The sequence below is a fragment of the Opisthocomus hoazin genome, chromosome Z (assembly GCF_030867145.1).
Source record: "Opisthocomus hoazin isolate bOpiHoa1 chromosome Z, bOpiHoa1.hap1, whole genome shotgun sequence".
Lineage (NCBI taxonomy): Eukaryota > Metazoa > Chordata > Aves > Opisthocomiformes > Opisthocomidae > Opisthocomus > Opisthocomus hoazin.
In genome coordinates, this window is record NC_134454.1 from 978,859 (window position 1) to 999,120 (window position 20,262).

The 20,262-nt window shown below is 38.5% G+C and overlaps 1 protein-coding gene across 6 annotated transcripts in view; it reads right to left on the reverse strand.

Annotated features, from left to right (window-relative positions):
• The window catches only part of TMEM161B (transmembrane protein 161B), a 55,055-nt gene that overhangs the window by 14,502 nt on the left and 20,291 nt on the right, over positions 1-20,262 (reverse strand). For 3 of the 6 annotated variants that reach the window (XM_075447288.1, XM_075447283.1, XM_075447287.1), the window contains exons 4-10: positions 17,320-17,417; positions 15,439-15,595; positions 7,229-7,380; positions 6,610-6,670; positions 4,800-4,940; positions 1,371-1,484; positions 73-247 (exon numbers count right to left, since the gene is read on the reverse strand). In XM_075447288.1, coding sequence (XP_075303403.1) covers positions 73-247; positions 1,371-1,484; positions 4,800-4,940; positions 6,610-6,670; positions 7,229-7,380; positions 15,439-15,595; positions 17,320-17,417 — 898 coding nt within the window. The remainder of the gene's footprint in view (positions 1-72; positions 248-1,370; positions 1,485-4,799; positions 4,941-6,609; positions 6,671-7,228; positions 7,381-15,438; positions 15,596-17,319; positions 17,418-20,262) is intronic. The other 3 variants (XM_075447285.1, XM_075447284.1, XM_075447286.1) reach the window with 3 other exon arrangements.

Genomic DNA, 20,262 nt, shown 5'->3' on the forward strand with positions numbered 1-20,262 from the left:
CATAAACTGGGAAGAAAGCATTTGTACAGACAGAGTACTCCAAATCTGTAACCTCAATGCCACCTTACTTACCATTTTCTGTAAATCAACCATACTTATTCTGCCAGCTTCCTTTTTCATCTGATCTACACTTTTCTGTGCTAAATTCAGATAGGCCTGTAAATGATGACGCATCATAGCCAACCGTAAAGCACATAAAAGGACGATAATCCACAGCCTCATGGTGTCAAATGTATCTTCTGACATTCTGTGGATAAAAAAAAAGGGTAATGTTGTTTTCCAAAGGTCACCTACCATTATGGAGCTTTTTGTTTGAGTCATCTGTAAAGAAATCTTGAAGCATATTATCAAAAATACTTAACGCACAATCTACAGTGATCAAGTTCATTGCAAGTAATATTCACTTTTGCCCTCCGCTTCTCTCTCTACCTCTACTTCTTAGTGGCCCTATTACAGCACTAGATCCAAATTAGTATACATTTGTCTGTAAAGAAGCACAGCTCTTAAATGCTTAAATTCTGAGTGTTGAAGACAGGACACTAAAAAACAAGCTCACTCAGATAATTACAGGCTTTGAGGCACACAGTTCTAGACAGCAAATGTGTACATCAGTTGCCTTAGATGCCCTGTTACGGCACAGCCCTCATTTTAAGATCACGTGAGGAACAAAATGGAAACACAAAATCACTGCATTTGCAGTATTTCAGGTCTTAGTTCATTGGTCATACAATCACCTCGGAAGCGTGTCTTAGACCTAGAAAGCAACAGAAGTGTCAGCCAATCATATCTTTTTCAAGTCTATTTGAATACTACTATTTTGAACTAGCTAGACTAATAGTGACAATGACAATCACTTATGCTGCTTATACAATATTGATTTTAGATACCACTCTTCCTGAAAATTCTTTCCCTTTTTACATTTTAAATATTTTAGCTATCAATTCCATATATACTTCATCTACACATAGATTTTAAGACAAATTGCACAGGTCAGTTCTTATGCCAATGTATCTCTAATGTCTTCAGTGAAACCGCTCCTCTCCTACACCCGTGTGTAAGGTACAAGGTTCCTTAAGGCAGCAGCGTGGTGGTACTCCACCCCTAGGAAGAACAACCCATCACTGACAAGGGGATGCCAGAAGATAGCAGCTCTCTGGGAACCACCACCTTACCATCCAGCACTCTGCGACCTTATTCTCATTCTCCTGAAATAGCAGGAGCCCTGTAGAGCTCAGCTGCAACTTCCACAATACCTCTGACAGCAGATGTTATTAAAGTCTTCCACGTTTTTCTGACTTTCACGGGGCACTACTTAAGACTTCTGGTTTTGTTCTCTATACCCCATAAAGAACTTTTAAAGGGAATCTTACAAAGGGATGCTCTCTTTGCCCAAAGGTGGGTTCATAATGTAGTCCTTAGTGATTGGTTTTACCCACAGTAGAACCATAAATAAAGGTGCCAAGAAGTTTATATGTAGCAATGTTCTGAAACAAGAAAAAAAATAGGGGGGGGGGAAGTTATTAAATACAAACCATCACCATACAGTTGAAACTGCGAGTCCAGATTCAAAACGAGAAATCTGAATTTTAAAATAGTTGGGAGAAAGGCAAACAAGAAAATTACTTCCCTATTTTATAGGTATGACTTACATTTCAACAAAACAGTAATATTACATATTGTGAAATCACACTGGTTGTAGTTTAAAAAAAGTGCTCTTAGAACATCTGAAAATTTTATGTATTCCAAACAATCTAACCAAAGCAGCTACGTGTATTATGCCACAATATAGTAAAACACAGTGGTTCAGAATTTCCATATGATGGCATAACACCAAACTGCACTAGCTACTACAGTTTTAATCTAGACAGCCAGCATCTCAGTGGATAATTGTGGGAAATAAGCTGTTATACTACTACCTTTTTTTTTTTTTTTCTTTATTAAAATGTACTCAGATTAATTTCCACTGTCTATGTAGACCAGGGGAAGCAGTTCTCAGAGATTAGATTTTCCAGTTTAATGAAGATTTTTACTTAGGAACCTTGACTAAATGAACCTTGGTACTTATATTCAGTTAAAAATACTCAGACACACACACACAAAAAAAAAAACGCCAGCACAGCTACTCCATTTTAAAAGCATTGTGCAAAACTGCCCAGTCAATGTAAAAGTAGTACTCTCTTGAAATCTGAGTACAAAACAGACAGCAGAATTTAAAAAGAGGAGATAGTTTTCTGGAGTTTTCCTGAAAATAACATCTTTCTCATTTCTGAAGTCTACATCCCAATCATTTTTCATTCTTAAAATGAAATAAAGAATTCTTCTAAAATGAAGACTCCAGTGCTGTAGTGGATACATTTTGCAGGTGGTTTTGCTAGTGCAGTGCTTCCTCACTAACAGAATCAGCTTGTCTGTATTTCCATCATCAACCAGAGTGCTTCTACACTATAGAAGAAGTGAGGTACTCAAAACTTATTCTAAAGAACACAAGATCTTACTGATTTCTTAGCTTCCTAAAACCATTAAAATGTTTGCATGTTTTGGAAGATGTCATCACGCACATATTTAAATCACTGGCTTCAGATGAAGAAAAAAGCACTGCTAGTTATTCAGTGTTGCTAGGGAACACAACAGCATCAAAGAACAGTCCAAAGCACTTCATTAACTTGTGAAAGCATTTTACCTGAGCTTCTACTTATTTAAGACATCCTACCGGGTTAATGGACTGGAATGTACCAAGGGTGGCAAGAATCCCTTTCTGTTTATTCAAGTACAGGGAGCAAGGCTGAAAGACTCTTGAAGCAAGTTCTGGAAAACGAGGGAATGTGCACGAAAATGGTACAAATTGAATAAGAAGACCTCAAAATATATGCAGGGAATGATATTGTTGCTAAAGAAAAAAATCAAACCAGCTATCAAAACCAAAAGGGACACCAGACTACTTTTATTCTGTTTACCCAAAAAGACACTGCTCCCTATACACATAAAAGAACCACGTTAATAATTTTGAACATATTAGTGAAGTGGTAGTTAATCATTAACCTCTACTTTTTTGTCTTTTTTTTTTTTTCTTTTTGGTCCATGTTACCTGTAAGTTTAGTCTCCCATTCTGTAATGGAATGGGAAAAGGGAGCTTGTCTCCTCTGTTTTTTTTCCTTCTGCTGGGGTTTGAGGTTTTTGTTTTCAGTTGTTCTTTGGGGGAGCTTGGGGGCTAGCGTATTTTTGGGCAGCTTTGCGGATTTGAGGGGTTTTGCTTTGGTTTTAGTTTGTTGGGGTTTTTTTTTTTTTCCAAAAGTAGACCATATATTTGACTGCCAAGAAAGGCATTGTCATCCTGCACACAAATTACAGAGCTTTGTATCACTGACATGTCATCCTCATTTACCACTCCCCTTCAGCCACTGTCAAATAACTGCAAACAGTCAATAATGATCTCCTCATTGATAAAAACACATCACTAATGGCAAATACCCATCTCTTCAGGCCAGTTAGAACCTATCAATTCACAATGACTCTGTTTACAATTGCATTACGTAATTACATTGACAGCTGACTAAGTTTTAATCCATTCAACGTAATTATTATATTGTCCCAGTTGAATAGTCAAGGTATTGGTAGACTTTTGAAAATAATTTGCATGGTGTTGCACAAAATGATCTGTAACAACCAGCTCCAATATCCTTTAAACATTAACTTAGATTTATTTTTCATAAGCTTATTCTAGTCGATATTAATTACCCTTTTTGCTCTTGATTAATGAAGTTCTGTTTCAGAGATGTTGTATGCCTGACTAGGATCTCATGTCCACAGATCAAGGAAGATGTTGGAAAACTGGAGGACATTTACAGAAGAGGCACAAGAAATTTTAAAATACTGAGAACCATAAAAATTAAAAACTAAGCAGTTTGTGTGGCTGGTAAGAACAGATTAGTAAGTGACTCATCCACAGTCTACACAGATAGAGCAAACCAATAACTTGCAGCTGCACCTAGACGTATTCAAGTACAATGACTGCAAATATAACACAGAGTACTTGGTGACACAGACTAATTTTTAATCTGGGCGGTTTTGGGGCAAAAGAAAAAAAATGCAGTTTGAACATCAATAGTTTTTGTATCAGAAAGTATAACGTCTCTCTTAGGAAAGTGACCAGACTAAACAATCACAATTTCCTACGCTGCAGAATCTATCATTAACATGTATTAAATATCAAAGGTCAAGATCTATGAAAGACATTTGGAGCCTCTCTCAACTAGAGAACACTGAAGACAAATAGTTAAAGGGGAGAAAACATTTTACCACCAACCTCAAGGACAGCTGAAAATAAAAATATTCTTTTAAATTGGTACTAACATCTGACCCCTATTAAATATCCTGGGTCATCTTATCTTCGTCTCTTACCCTAAATTTCTTAAAGGCATGATGCCCACCTGGAGGTGAGGGTGGAATAAAAAAGTCTGTGGTTGCACCTCTACTTCCTGAAAGTAATCTTAACTCCCCTAAAGATACAATGGGGGAAAGGAAGCAGTAAGCAGAAACATTCATGGTGGAGCTCTTGCGGGAGAAAAGGAAAACTCCTTGAACTGGGACTCTAATTACAAGGCAAAGAATGTAACAGACTGGCAGAGCACAGGTTGAGCAGAAAGAGGCAGGTGGCAAGTCTGCTCAAGATGAGAAAAGCAGCCAGCAACAGAAGTCTTAGTCACTACCTTTTTGTCGGAATAGTTTGCTTTCTTTGTTTTTCAGACATTAAAGATTTAAGATTGAGTAGCATATACCTATGTGCACATATTTTCTCTTACTGTGTTATTTTTTCTGTTGCTAAATTCAGAGCATCCAGATGCATTTGAGCCAGTCGCAAGCCAGGGAATGTCAAAAAAGCACCGATAAGTGAACACAGAACAGCCAGGAACAATTTGAAGGTTAGTTTAGACACAGGACCCCTAAAAGAAAAGAAAGGAAATAAGCATTTTCCTGGGGAGGAAGTTTGGGGGTGGGGTATCAGAGACTACTTTCAACTCAACAGTATCTAACACTTAACCAAAAAAGCAAACAGTACTCAATAGTTCTACTCTGGAATACCAGCATTATTACAAACAAATCGGGAGTTAAAACAAAAAAACCCAAGTTATTTATTTCCCAGAAAGAACGGAAAACCTAAGCTACTGCCTGTAAGATGTTAAGTCTGTTAGTAGAGAAGAATAAAAAAAGAATAATTTTATATTGTAATTAACAACAAATTATATAAGAGAAATGGCTAATAGAATGAATTTAATGATTATGTTTTTAAAAGAGGAACAGATGCATCATAAGTTTAACTAGCCAAAGACAAAAATCAATATTTAAGTTATACTACTTACATTCTACACTTATCCATTAAAAAGCTCTAACAGACTGCTATTACTGCAGTTTTTCATAGATTTATCTAAAACATACATGTGGCCAATTAATATGTCTCTTCCAAGTGATTAATATAGTCTGTTTTAATGAGTCATGGAGTATTAAAAAAAAAAAAATACAGAAAAGTATCCAGGATCAAACACTGGATTACAGAAAAAAAAAGAAAAAAAAAGTGACATAACTAACATAGATTAAAGAAGAACAAAAACAAATCTAGTTATCCACATGAGTTTCAAATTCTTTCTAAGAGACACCATCATCAACTCAATTGCTGCTGTAAACAACCAAAGCACTGTAAAAGTTTAAAAATAAATACAGACCTAACAGGAAAAAAGAAAAAAAAAAACCCAGTAGTTAGTAAATTTGCAATAGCTTAGTAAAAGCAGAGTGAAAAAAGGCTAAGCAACACATGGGATTCAGTTAAGTGCTTCCCATGAGTTTATTAATAAATACACTAATCTCACTTGAGGAAACTTCTGTTCCTCAAAATAAAGGTTCCATAGCTTTTACATGACACTTGAGAACTTCCAAGCAAGAAATTCAAAGTTTTACTCCACAGTGATGACATACCCCAGAAGTGCCTTTTAGAGCACGTGTATAAGAAGAATTGTAACAGAAATTCATTTTACAATATACACAGGCGGTCTATGACAGCGGTCGTGTATTTCTGTAACGTCACAAACTATGGCAGGTTCCTTTGACAGTCTACACAAAACTTGGATGTCCTGTAGCAAGCAGATGTTTTTGCATAATAGGAAAACACTACTAAAACCTGAGAACAGGACTGAAAGCCAAAATTCACTCCTAATGCCAGCTTTATCACAAGCTCCATCTGTAGCTTTTGCATGCTCATCCTCTTGCATACCACAGGAACGGCAAAAAATACCTTCACCTGTTTGAAGCAACCCTTGCAAAGCTGAAGGGAATTACCATGAAAAAAATGTTTATAGTTTTGAACCATATTTTATGAACTACAGCCAAAATGTCACGGTAGAAATTATGTTCAAGACAAAAACAGAAAACACAAATGCAACTTCAGTTACTTGTGAGTACTGATGAATTATTTTCATTAACCCACTTTTTCACATTATTAGAGACATTATAAGCACGTACAAGACCAAAACATGCAAGACAAATGCTTGCTAAGAAAATCCAAGTGGTTCAGTTATCAATGTACACATAAAGCAGACAAATGTATTTTCAGAAACTTACTGGGATTCCAAACCCTGCTTTTCAAGAAACTGCATAGCACTGTCTGAGAAATTCGAGAATCCTGTAAAGAGACATATATTATATGTATTTTATTACAGTGCAAACACAGAATCCCGTTTCTGAAATAAAGTGCTAAGTAACAGGCCATCCTTTAAACAACTTTTTTCATGTCTAGCATATCTCTTTCATTAATTAGTATGCCATAATGCAATAAAACTTAATTACTAACAACTCTGGTATTTGTACACTTCGTGAACATGAATAAAACTTTTTTTTTTTTTTTTTTTTACAAACATAAGTACCTTTTTTTTTTTTTAATTCCAGTAAAGGAGTTTTGCTTTACTATGAAGGGCAAAATGGGTTACATGTAAAACTGGAAGGCAAATACAATTAACAAAACAAACAGCCTAGGTAAAGATTACACTACTTCAAAGAAAGCAGGGAAAATACACAGGATATCCTTCAGAATCTGCATTCCAAAGCAAAATTTCTTAGAAGTGTATGACATACAGAGTTCATTTTAACACAGATATTCTCAAAAACACCTGAAACACTGGAATTAAATTTTTCAGGTCATGCAATCACTAGAGCTGCTGCAAACACAACAGAAATGAGTTACCTGATTCCAGTCCGAATTCTAGATAGTTTTCTGTCACAATGAGAATTGCCATTGCTTTCACAAAGAAGAAAAAGCCAAAGGTGACACAGACTGATCTTTCACCTCCATCCTCTACTTTGAAATAATGGGTAGTCAACGAAAACAGTACCTTACTACACAGGAAAAAGGTCAAGGAAAATTAAGTTTGTAAAATATCTATATTTAATAATTATAAAGCTGTATTTTGGTCATCTACACTAGGGCTGTTCTACGATGTACAATTTTTTAAAAAAAACTAGTAAGTGTTCATCCAATTTCAGGTTAAAATTACAGAACGCTGTAAAGCATAATAATTACATAATGGGTAGCTAGGAATACACCACTCTGGACTACAGTTTTTATTTAGGCTTACTTATAGTCACTTGCAGCAACACTCACAATCAATCTAGGAGAACTAAACCAATGTTTGAAAGTCAATGATTACATAATCATAAGTTTTCTCACACAAAAAATAAGACAGTTGTACCTTCAATGCAAAATATCAAGCTAAATGAAAAATATTCCATCAAACTACAAAACTCAAGATTTAATATATCTTAATTTCAAAATCCAAAATGTTACTTTTGAATACAACAGCTGTGATGGCAGGGAAGTAACAACCACATTTTTAACCACATCGGAGCTGTATGTGTTCTTTCTGGACGCACAGTCCCGAGGTACACATAGAAAGAACAAGAACAGGATGCTCCAACAAGCACTTCTACCAACAATGGGACAAAATTTCCCAACTAAGAGAATTTCTGCTCACAGGAAGTGTACACCTGCCTTACAAGACACTTTGGCAAACGGCACGGGATTGTTGCTGAGCTTATTACATGACTGTTTACTAAACAGAAAACATATGAGAAGATGAAACTTGTATTTCTCTACTTTTCACATGTACATGTTTTGAGATTTCTCAGCTATCAAGGACAGTAAAACAAGAACACGTTCAGTACCATCTAGGAAAGAAAAATCTACCCTATGCTCATCTTGGGGAAAAAAAAAACCAAACCCAACCTTAAAAAACCCTATATAGTAAGGTATGATATATTAAGTCCTTTCATGTAACCCCAGTGCCACAAATGCAAACTTCTAAGACATCACCCGCTCTGTTATCAAGCCATTTTTAAAATGTTTATTGATTATTCTCCTGTTAAAGACATTTCTAAACACAATTAGCTCCAAAGTTAAACAGCAGATTAGGATAAACTTTTCATGATATATTGTCAACTCTTATTACTATGAACTGCAGCCCATTATAACTGATTTTTTTTTCTTTCAAATGGCAGGCAATATCCAGTCCATATCTAAACAAGGTACTTGGAGATCATTCCAGACATTACCTGCTTTGAAAAACCAAAGAGAAATAGGAAAAAGAAGATTTTTAAGTGTAAATTGTACCCTTTTTTTCCACTATGCAATGACATACTCATATTTGTACTTCTTTTAATACTGGAAGTATTTTTAGATGCAGATTACATGAAAACATGTTTTGGAGTATCTATTCAGTAAACCATTTGAACAGTCATCAGTTTATCTCTCAAGAGACTATATGATCATGCAATATCTCACTTCATTAAGCAGCATACACTTAACACCCACATTGCTGTATTTCATGTATATGCAGAGGTACTCATACACACATAATGTGGCCTAAGCACAGCAATCAACTTAAGCTCCCTTCATACTTCACAGAAAGAAATTCTTTCTCTAAAGTAAGACCTAAATTATCCTAAAAAGAGGTACATAAGGGTAATACAGACTGTCTTCTGGAAAGCTCCATTTCTCTTAATTCTCTTACATTCTTAAACCAAGTGTCTTCTTACAGCTAGGGACATTAATTACAAATTAAAAACATATTAATTTCAAATCCTGAAGTTACACAAAGGAATTCATAACAGTTTGTGATCAATAGCCCTAACCTATAAACAGATTTATAACCCCCTAGATACTTCATATTTCCAACTATGGATTGTGCCTAAAGGATGCAGAAAATGCAACCAGGAAAGAGAAAGCATAAATTCCAATTACAGTGCAGATTCAGAACCCAATACATTAATGATTATGCAAAGTATATTCAACTAACAGAGGGTTTCAGTCACATAATCACCACTGCTACCTATTTTAGGGATGAAAAAATGAAAGCATTATGGCTTGCTTCATCACTTGATTTCGCTGCTCGACCTACGTTTTGGGACCTACTGAAGAAATAATTCCAGGATATACAGTGCTGTTAATAGACTCCCCATCCCACCTTTTATTACTTTTTTTTGGTCAAAAAAGCTGATACGCCTGTAGAATTTATGGTATATACTTTTACAAAAATGATTTTATCTTTTACTTTGTTATGATTACAGAATCTTTCAACGACACAGTCCACTGGTATTTATGCACACAGTTGAAGAGAAAAAGATCTACCTTCCTTCCCTGTTAAAATACATTAAACTTTTGGGCTCATAAGTGAAAACCAAATAAACTCCTCTACATTCTTTCTAATTGCATGTATGTAGAAAAACTATTGCTTAAGGCTTAAAGGTTATTTTACGGTACTTGATGACTGACCTAGATCAGCCTTCAGTCAAGAAAAAACTGTCACTTTCCTTTGCCATGCCATTGATACCTTTTCCAAACGTAGACAGTGAAATTTACTAATCTACCAATGAAATCAAGTTATTTAAACCTTTTCAGCTGACAGCTTCCAGTTGAGAAATACCTTACTTCTGCTATACCACAATTTTTTTCATAAATACTTCGCCTTTGCAACAGAAATGGTCGTGTACAACACTGTTTAAAGGTTTATAAACAAAAATTTAAGTAAGATGACTTAATCTGCTGTCCTTCATGATGAATTTTAAATAGCTGATTAAGAACAGTCATTTAAATGAGGCATATGCTACTATCAAGATGGATCATCTCTCAGTGTTGCCCATCCAACTCTATCCTCACGCACATTCTTCCTTCTGCCAGTGAAGAATTTTGTTATTTCACAAACACAGTCTTTTGCAAGGAAGGCTGCAACTGCTATATTTAAAATTGTTATCCATAATTCTATCTGCTAATTTTGAGTGCTGGTTCTGACAGGAGCCACCTTTCCAAATTTCAAAATAATAGAAATCATGAATCTGTGAATAGTTGCCATCCGCAAAAAACTGTAAATAAAGAATAATAAAACCCCAGTAGTTCAAACATTGTGGCCTACACCACAATGAGTTTTCACAAACATTAACATTACTTTTGCAAGGAATACTGCAAAACTATTTTTAAGCTAAAATTCACAATCAGTAGGTCATGATCAATAATCTGTATCAAAAAAACTTCAGCATCTTTGTTTTGCAAGATCTTTTGTTACTCCTCCTCAGGTACTGGAAACTACTCCGTGAATGCAAGCTATCACCATGAAAATAATTCCAATCATCACTTCCAACTTCTTTAAGCTTTTTCGGCCATTCTGTCAGCCAAATCCTTAGTCGAACGTATCACCTCTTAACACACAGCCATGAAACACCTGCCATCAAAACAAAAAAATGTTCTAGAATTGATTCTTGACATATCACGTTGACTGCTTTCAACTGAAAATATGGACGCAACCAAGTTTCTTAACACTTAAATTATGAAGAATATTTTCTGGTCTTGGCATACTGAATTAGTAAATACTTGTGTAAGTTTGGAAGTATTCTTAGCATCCCAGAGGCCTGATGTCACAACATATGAACAAACCCGTTTTCTTCTGAAATCTCTTTTCACCTGCCTAGGTTCCGGTGGTCACCAGGATTGTTATCAATATCCCTGTACATCACTCTTTTTACACCATCCTCTTTCACCCAAAAAGCTGTAATGCTTGGAATAAGTTATATTAACATATTTATGGAGATGTTAACTCTTAACACAAAACTCAGACTGTGCTTCCTGGTACTGCAGTCTTCTGCACTGCCACTAACCCTTCAGACTGCACAGGATCACACCACTTCATCTCACCAGTCCAGAAACCATACAGCTAATTAAGCAAAGCCCTATTCAATATTAGGAAGCAGTGACTTCACTACGATTTCTACAAAATCACCTACTTTGTGCAGAGGTCTCCCATTAAAAAAAGTCTATTTGAGGCCACAGAAAAAAAGAAGTAAATCAACGTTACACAAAGTGGCAGAAAACCAGTTCTGACCATTTGCTTCCTTTGTATAATCAACAAACGACCGTTCAACTATCTAGTACTGGTTAAGTAATTATACTTACACGAGGTTGCACTCGCATACAGATTTCTTATTTCCCAGAACTTACTTAAGTATTTCTGAAGGCTGGTCCTACGTATCAGGTTATTCTTCTCAAGGCTTTCCCAAATTCGCATATGTTTGTAGAAGCACCACGTTACCTTCTCTAACCCTTCTCTCACCAACAAATTGCCAGGAGTCTTCAAGAATTCTCTCTCTAAAGTATACCGCCTATTACCAAAAACTCAAAACAATGTTGGTCCCTTAGACAACACATCCCTAGATACAGAAATGCAAAAGCATGCAATTAACTGGTCACAGCTTGTTAAATAAAACTCAGCTTCTAGCACAATATTCTGCTTTTAATACTACTCTTCTTTCTTCCCTTTCAGTCACGTAGGAAGGCTAGTTAGTGAGAAAACACACTTAACGTGCTTCTAATATGCAGGGTATACTAGATCTGTTTCAATCTCCTCCAGGACCAATGTGCAATGAGATCTCAAGTGCTTCAACCAGATTAGGATAAAACTGGAAATGTTGGTTTAGGCTCAATTCATATAAAAATTGCAGGTGAGAAAGTAACAACCCAAAAAAGACCCAAATAGCTACTTGCATGTTCACGCTACTGAGACAGAAAGCTTGCACTGCCAGGCAACTTTATCTTTTTTAATTTCAGCATTTGGTTTTGGACTGAATGATGACCAAATCAAAGCGGTGAGTACGACTGTATTCAAATACCACTGTAAAAAAGAATTACTGCAGTGGATTTTCCTACAACACATAATTCACAACTCTGTTCCACCCAGAGCTGCAGTCACTGTCGTATTATTTAAGTTGGATACGCCCAAGACTTGAAAGATGAAGCAAACAGGCCTTGGACACCAATAAATTTAAGAGTGCATTGTGGTTTTAGTGTTTGAAGCTTGTTTTTCTACTAGCTCTATTAACCTCCCCCCTCATCCTCAAAATGGGAGTCAAAGGTGTTGGCTTTCACTGCTGATTTCTTAAGCAGTAACCGCCTCTCCCTCCTTCCCTCTGCCAACATTAAACTAGAATTCCTGACTTCACCCAAACAAATATAACAAAGGCTGTGCAATAACAGCTATATATCAGCTATAATACAGCCACAATATCATCATAAGGTGCACAAGAGCCAGACGTCAACCTTCCTGTCACTACCTAGTAGACTAAAAAACCACACACTTTGGACTGTGGATCTATCCACTGACCAGTCAAAGGAGAAATACCTGGTCTGGAATCAAGCTACCAACAGTCTTTTTTTTTCTTCCATAATGTGAGTCGACTCCCTCTTCTAGCAAGTTCTTACTCATGAGGAAAAATCTGGATATCATTTATACTTCAGGTTATTTAGAAAAAATAGTTCCTGTCCTTATCGTAAAGGCAGCACACTTTTTAATAATTACCAAGTACAGACAAGCATGAAGCATATCCAGAACTGCTAGCCAAATATAACCAAACATTTGAGTTCAAAAGTTTTACAAAACACCACCAGTTATCGCTAAGACTGAAAAAAAACCCAAACCCCAAAAAACCCACAACACAGTAAGAATCTCTACTGAAGAACACACTTTAATAAAGAGGAATCGATTTCGAATATTCGTAAGAATCTCTACTGAAGAACACACTTTAATAAAGAGGAATCGATTTCGAATATTCAAGTGCTATACCACAGAATCATAGGTTGGAAAAGACCTCTAAGATCATCAAGTCCAACCATCTGCCCAACACCACCATGCCTACTAAACCATGTCCCAAAGAGGCTCATCTACACGTTTTTTCAACCCCTCCAGGGATGGGGACTCAACCACCTCCCTGGGCAGCCTGGTCCAATGCCCGACCACTCCTTCAGTAAATAAATTTTTCCTAATATCTAATCTAAACCTCCCCTGATGCAACCTGAAAGCATTGCTTGTCGTCCTATCACTAGTTACTTGGGAGAAGAGACAAACACCTGCCTCACTACACCGTCCTTTCAGGTAGTTGTAAAGAGCAGTAAGGTCCCCCCTGAGCCTCCTCTGCTCCAGACTAAACAGCCCCTGTCTTCTCAGTCGCTCCCCATCAGACTTGTTCTCCAGACCCCTCCCCAGCCTCGCTGCCCTTCTCTGGACACGCTCCAGCCCCTCCATGTCCTTCTTGTAGTGAGGGGCCCCAACCTGAACACAGTACTCCAGGTGCGGCCTCACCAGTGCCCAGTACAGGGGCACGATCCCCTCCCTACTCCTGCTGGCCACACCATTCCTGATCCAAGCCAGGATGCCCTTGGCCTTCTTGGCCACCTGGGCACACTGCTGGCTCATGTTCAGCTGGCTGTCAACCAGCACCCCCGGTCCTTTTCCACTGGGCAGCTCTCCAGGCACTCCTCCCCAAGCCTGTAGCGTTGCATGGGGTTGTTGTGACACAAGTGCAGGACCTGGCACTTGGCCTTGTTGAACCTCATATGACTGACCTCGGCCCATCGATCCATCCTGTCCAGATCCCTCTGCAGAGCCTTCCTACTCTCGAGCAGATCAACACTCCAGGCCAACTTGGTGTCATCTGCAAACTTACTGAGGGAGCACTCAATCCCCTCATCCAGATCATTGATAAAGATGTTAAACAAGACCGGTCCCAAAACTGAGCCCTGGGGAACACCACTCATGACCGACCGCCAGGTGGATTTAACTCCATTCACCACCACTCTCTGGGCTCAGCCATTCAGCCAGTTCTTTATACAGCAAAGAGTACACCCATCCAAACCATGGGCAGCTATTTTCTCCAGGAGGAACTGTGGGGAACAGTGTCAAAGGCCTTACTAAAGTCCAGGTAGATGACATCCACAGCCTTTCCCTCATCTACTAGGCAGGTCACCTGGTCACGGAAGGAGATCAGGTTGGTCACGCAGCACCTGCCTTTCATGAAGCCATGCTGGCTGGGCCTGATCCCCTGGTTGTCCTTCACATGCCCAGTGAGTAACTCAGGATGAATTGCTCCATAATCTTCCCCGGCACTGAGGTCAGGCTGACAGGCCTGTAGTTCCCAGCATCCTCCTTCCGGCCCTTCTTGTAGATGGGTGTTACACTGGCGATCCTAACTTGGCACTTCATCTGGTTGTCAGCTGTTGAGGGAGTAGAGGAGTTGCAGAAATTCATTTTCAAACTCACCTTTCCATACCCTGCACTCTTGCAGGCCCTTATTCAATTCCACTGCTTTATCACCTATCACATCTTTAAATGGCAACTTTCCTCCCTAAAGTGCACATCTGGATTGGTATGTGGAAAGCAGTTAATTACCACACAAGCATCCATGTCTGATATTGCCTTCTACCATAAAAACAAGCATAATAGCTGCTTCTTTTTATGGTTTGATATTACCTGTTTCTTTAACACCCTCAGTTTCAGAGGGGAGTTCAGCTTTTCACAGAGCTTTGAAAACACGCCACCTCGGCTCCTACAACTGTCTACACATTTTATTTTCTGTAAACTTCATAAAAGTGTCTTGAATGCATCTTAAAATTATGAATTCATGCATGTATCTTTGCAATAAGTTAGTATACACATTACTGTACTATTTTGTTCAAGAAGCATCACATTAAACATATTGAAAACAAAAAGTGTGCGGTAAATTGCACACTTGTCCAAAAGCTGTACATGCTTTCTGCACAGAAGTCTATTTCTGATTGTCAAACTGGGCAAAACCAGGTTAGTTTAGAAGCACTACATACTACAGATAAGCACTAACTGTATGTATTTTTTCCATATGTGGTTTAGCATTAACGTTAACAAGCTATTGATACCAGCAAGTATAAACAGTATGTACAGAATATACATTACTCAACAACAGCACTACTTCACACAATCATTTTTCCACATGTTAAATATTCATGTATCCTACCAATCAACAATGCAGAGCTTTACACGGGTTGCAAAATGATGTAAACTATTTGGAACAGACAGAATCATTTAAGAAAACAGAGAAGGATACACTGCAAAAGCCAAGACAAGCAGACACCACACTACGCTGATATTCATTTCTTGTGTGGGCTTCACAATACTGTAATAGGCTTCCGTCACCACATACACAACTGTGGCCGCAACCGTGAAATCCACCAGCCACTGATATTCCGGAAAATAATGCAGTGCTGAAAAACACAAGGTCACAAATTTACAGGTGTGATATTTTAAGGCAGTTACTGACGTATACGGAACGGAGTGACAATTAAAAAGTTTCAGTCAATGGAGGTCTAGGCAGACCCAGACCATCCAAGTAAAGGGCAACAACAGCAAAAAGAGGCACATTTTTTTTCCACTCCACAACCTGAACTTCACTCTTCACTTCTGTTCTTCGATACATTACTACTCAGATTTATAAGGCTGCAAGATTTTGCTATTTTATCATCTCACCTGTTATACATTAACATCCCAAATTCAAAAAACATACTTAATTTAGATCTCAACACCACAACAGAAAATTGTTGTCCAGTTCAATCTAGCTAAAATTCCAGGTAAGAGTTTTGCCTCTCTGTTAAAGATTAAAAGCTCACTGACAATCATTTAAAATACTACATACAATTGCTTCCCTTTTTTCTTTAAAAAACCCAACAGCTAGGATACTGATGGTTTGTTCTTCAAGGTTTTGTTAATATCTCCTGTACAGCCATAAATCATTGTGTAAATTCCACCACAAAAAATCTGGGGATCACAGCATGCAGGCTGGGTGATTTGCACAGAGAGTTCCCACAGGTGCTGGGAACTGTAAAGAACAATTTGTAACAACGAAGCGCAGCCTGTCTGTCCCAGACACATTCCCTACATCTACAGGGTTAAAAAGTCACAAAGCATTACTGAGCATCTGTCTGTTGACTACAAGGTACATGACGTCAAACACATGAAATTGGCCAAACTCAGGTACTTGCAAGTCGTATACTTACTTTAAAATAACTGTCCGGTTAGATTCAGCAAAAGTTTGCATACATAACTTTTTAAAGACAGTTAAACCCTACACCGTACCAGTACCTATACGCACTCAGGGAGACAGTTAAATCCTAGAATTTCAAGCAAACAACACTAGCTGAAACTTGCGAATGGTTTATTTATGCGCCAGATTCAAAAAACTGCATTTCCGTTAAAGGTATTCTCTACACTATCTCTGATAATTTAAGCTGAGAAATCTCCTGCATAGGACTATGCTTCCTTTCCATTTTTATGCATAGAACACATGCATATAAAATTGTAGATAGGAAGAAAATACGTATCACAGATACATACAAACCCATTCACGAGTTTTCTGTAACAGACTGACTGGTTTTGATTAAAGAATTAAAAATTACCATTTAAAATAACAGCAACTTCCAAAACACTTAATGCTGCTTGCTTCTGTACTGCCACATTCTGTTTCTAAGCATTCTACCTTAATGTTTCAGATGCGTGGTTGAAAGATTTAGGTTTCAGTGCTACAGCACATTTCCTGGTTTAGATGAGCAGAAAGTATATGTTTCGACGTGTGCCAATTGTCATTTTCTTGTACAAAGCTATGATCCCTATTTCAAATAGACTACGATGTGATCTTTTTGGCATTGCCTCACATTGCTATGGATGCCTGATACAACAATAGATGTGCTTTATGCTGGATTTCACCTGCTCATCCTTTTCCACAACGCTGTTATTACGATGTCATCTATGGAACAACAAAGGAGAATTAGCCCGCATTTTTGCCGTCTCATTTACCTTTATTATCAGTTGTACTTCTGTTCATTCATTGTCTATAAAAAAGACATTCCAGCGTTCATCGCAAATAAACACTTCATAGTAAGAATAAGGATATATTTGAGATAATGTATTATCATCTGTGTCCACTTGTTCTTACCAATAGTGTCCCTTTCAGTCACAGATTTTGTTTCCAGATGAAGATCAATGTCTTTTGGAATGGTTAGGGGTTTGTTTTCAATATGACCATTGTATTTTCTGCAAAAATAAATAAATAGATAATACACACATGGATATGACAAAATAAACCTTTTCAATATATAATGGCATTTCAAATTTAAGAGAAGTGCAGACTCCTTTTTTACAAAATGCAAACATTTTTATCTATCTAGCTAAATGGGTTATTTGGAGTTCAAATCTTGAGAACCAACCAGGTATGCCAATGGTTCCTAGCTTTATCTTGCAAGGCTCTGACATACTGCTGTGGTATGGGTTTAAATGGCTCCTACATGCTGCATCCTGAGCATGTGTTAGAGCAAGACTGGGTGGCCTGTATTCACCTCAGACCACGGATTTTCTCTGTTCAGGGAGCCACAGGGTGTTCTAGTAAGTGCCCATAGTCTCAAAAGGTTAGTGATACGAGTACAGCTACAGAGCACGATATATCCACCCTAACATACACATACCATGAATAAAATCAAAGTTAAACGGAGACTTTTTAATTGAGGTCTAGACCAGGATGCTGAAAGACGACAGGGCTAAGGTCTCTGTATTGAAAGTAAGTAAAAAAGACCCACTTGGCAGTGCTAGTTTATTGAACATTCACTGGAAACAACAAGCAGTAATCTACTTCAGAAGATAGTTGATAAGGCAAAAAATAAGAAACAAATTTACCAAAAAAAGTATTAGGCCTTTTTGTCACAACAGGATGTTCAGCAAGTACATCATGTGAGCTGGACTAATCCAGATCCTTGAAAGATCCATCCTACTAGCCATCAAGCAAAGATAATTTTAAGACAGTTTTCTATCTAAAAAGGTATGCATAGACATACTATAGACTTGTTTCAATTCATACCCTGCTTATGAAAATAAACAAAAAAAAAAAATTATTTATCTCAGTATTACTAGCAATCCCAGAGCTCCAGTACAACTTCACAGCATCCCAGCATGGCAGGGGTTGGCAGGGCCCTCTGTGGGTCACCCAGCCCAACCCCCTGCCCAAGCAGGGTCACCCAGAGCAGGCTGCACAGCACCGCGTCCAGGCGGGGCTGGAATATCTCCAGAGAAGGAGACTCCACAGCCTCCCTGGGCAGCCTGGGCCAGGGCTCCGTCACCCTCAGAGGGAAGAAGTTCTTCCTCGGGTTCAGCTGGAGCTTCCTCTGCTTCAGTTTGTGCCCGTTGCCCCTTGTCCTGTCGCTGGGGACCACTGAACAGAGTCTGGCCCCGTCCTCCTGACACCCACCCTGCAGATATTTATAAGCATTTATGAGGTCCCCTTGAAAAGAAATAATCCATCGCGCTCTCCTGGGCTGACACAGCAGGCTAAGCCACTGCAATACAGCCCAGGGTCCGAAGCGGTGCTGCAGGTTTCAGCCTCTGTTGCAGAGCATGGCAGCGACACACAGGGGCTTCACAAAGTAACACAGATTCGTTTACTCCCATCCTGCAGGCAGACACTCACTTACACAAACGGAAGGAACAAGGCAACCAAAGGCTGCTAAACCCTTCCCGGCTTCCACCATTAAGCAACCTGGGGATGATCTGAGGCAGAGACTGCATTTTATGAAACCACTATTTTTCAAAATTTACACGAATTTGCCTCATCCCTTTCTGAACCTGTCTGATATTTTTAAAGCTGACACAGGACAAGGCACCAAGTTCCACAATGTGCGCTCCGAACTGAGAAGTCCTTACATCTACTCTGCTAACATCGTTCAGTGCCTCTTCGTGTAATATGGTAGTAAGTTTGTCATTCATTGTAAGGGTTGTTCAGCCTGGAGAAGCAAAGGCTGTGGGGAGACCTTAGAGCACCTGCCAGTGTCTGAAGGGGCCTGCGAGAGAGCTGGTGAGGGACTTTTTAGAAGGGCATGGAGCGACAGGACAAGGGGTGATGGCTTCAAGCTAAAGAGGGGAGGTTTAGGTTAGACCTAAGTAAGAAATCTTCCCTGTGAGGGTGGTGAGGCCCTGGCCCAGGCTGCCCAGAGAAGCTGTGGCTGTCCCCTCCCTGGCAGCGCTCAAGCCCAGGCTGGACGGGGCTCTGAACAACCTGGGCTGGTGGAAGGTGTCCCTGCCCATGGCAAGGGGCTTGGAACTGGATGATCTAGAAGGTGCTTCCAACCCAAACCGTTCTACAATTCTGTGAAGTTTACTAATCCCTGTTCGCCCTGAGTGCACACTGGATACGTTCCTGTTGCTAAACCCTCCCTCGGCCAGTTCCCAGACTAGTAAGCCTTACGCTTTTCCTCCTCATGTGGAAGGCTTTCTTCTAGCCACCACCGCTCCCCTTTTCCAGTTCTACTGAATCATCACTGAAATACAACATAAACAAAAGTACGTCTTCTATGTGTAACATGAAGTTAGACTATGTTTCCAAATTGTTGGCTAGAACTAACACATCCTCAGGGAATCATTTTTCACAGCAGAGGTACAGGTACAGACCGTAATAGATGACACATTTAGAGTAAAAGGCACCTTTTCATCTGGAGCTCCATAACTACACCAACATCACGATCTTCACTTTCCTGAATATAAGCCACACCACTACACTTTAAACTGAAGAAAACAGCATGCTTATAAAAGAACCTGAACAATGTCAAGTTACATGAAATTAGGGTGACATATTACCAACTAGGGTAAAAATTACCTCATCAGTATTAAAAAAAAAAAATATTAAAGCAGATTAGGAAATGTTTTGTTATGTAAAAAAAAAAAATAAAAAAAAGTCAAACCCAAAACTTAAAAATCCTAAATGGCTAGGAGGAAACAGTAAACTCTGCCAGAATTTAGAACAGCACCTCTGAAATCAGAAAATGAGAGGTGGATTTTCCACTGAAAGACAAGCTATTGGGACATCAGCATTAAAAAGCAATTCAATCAATTATGA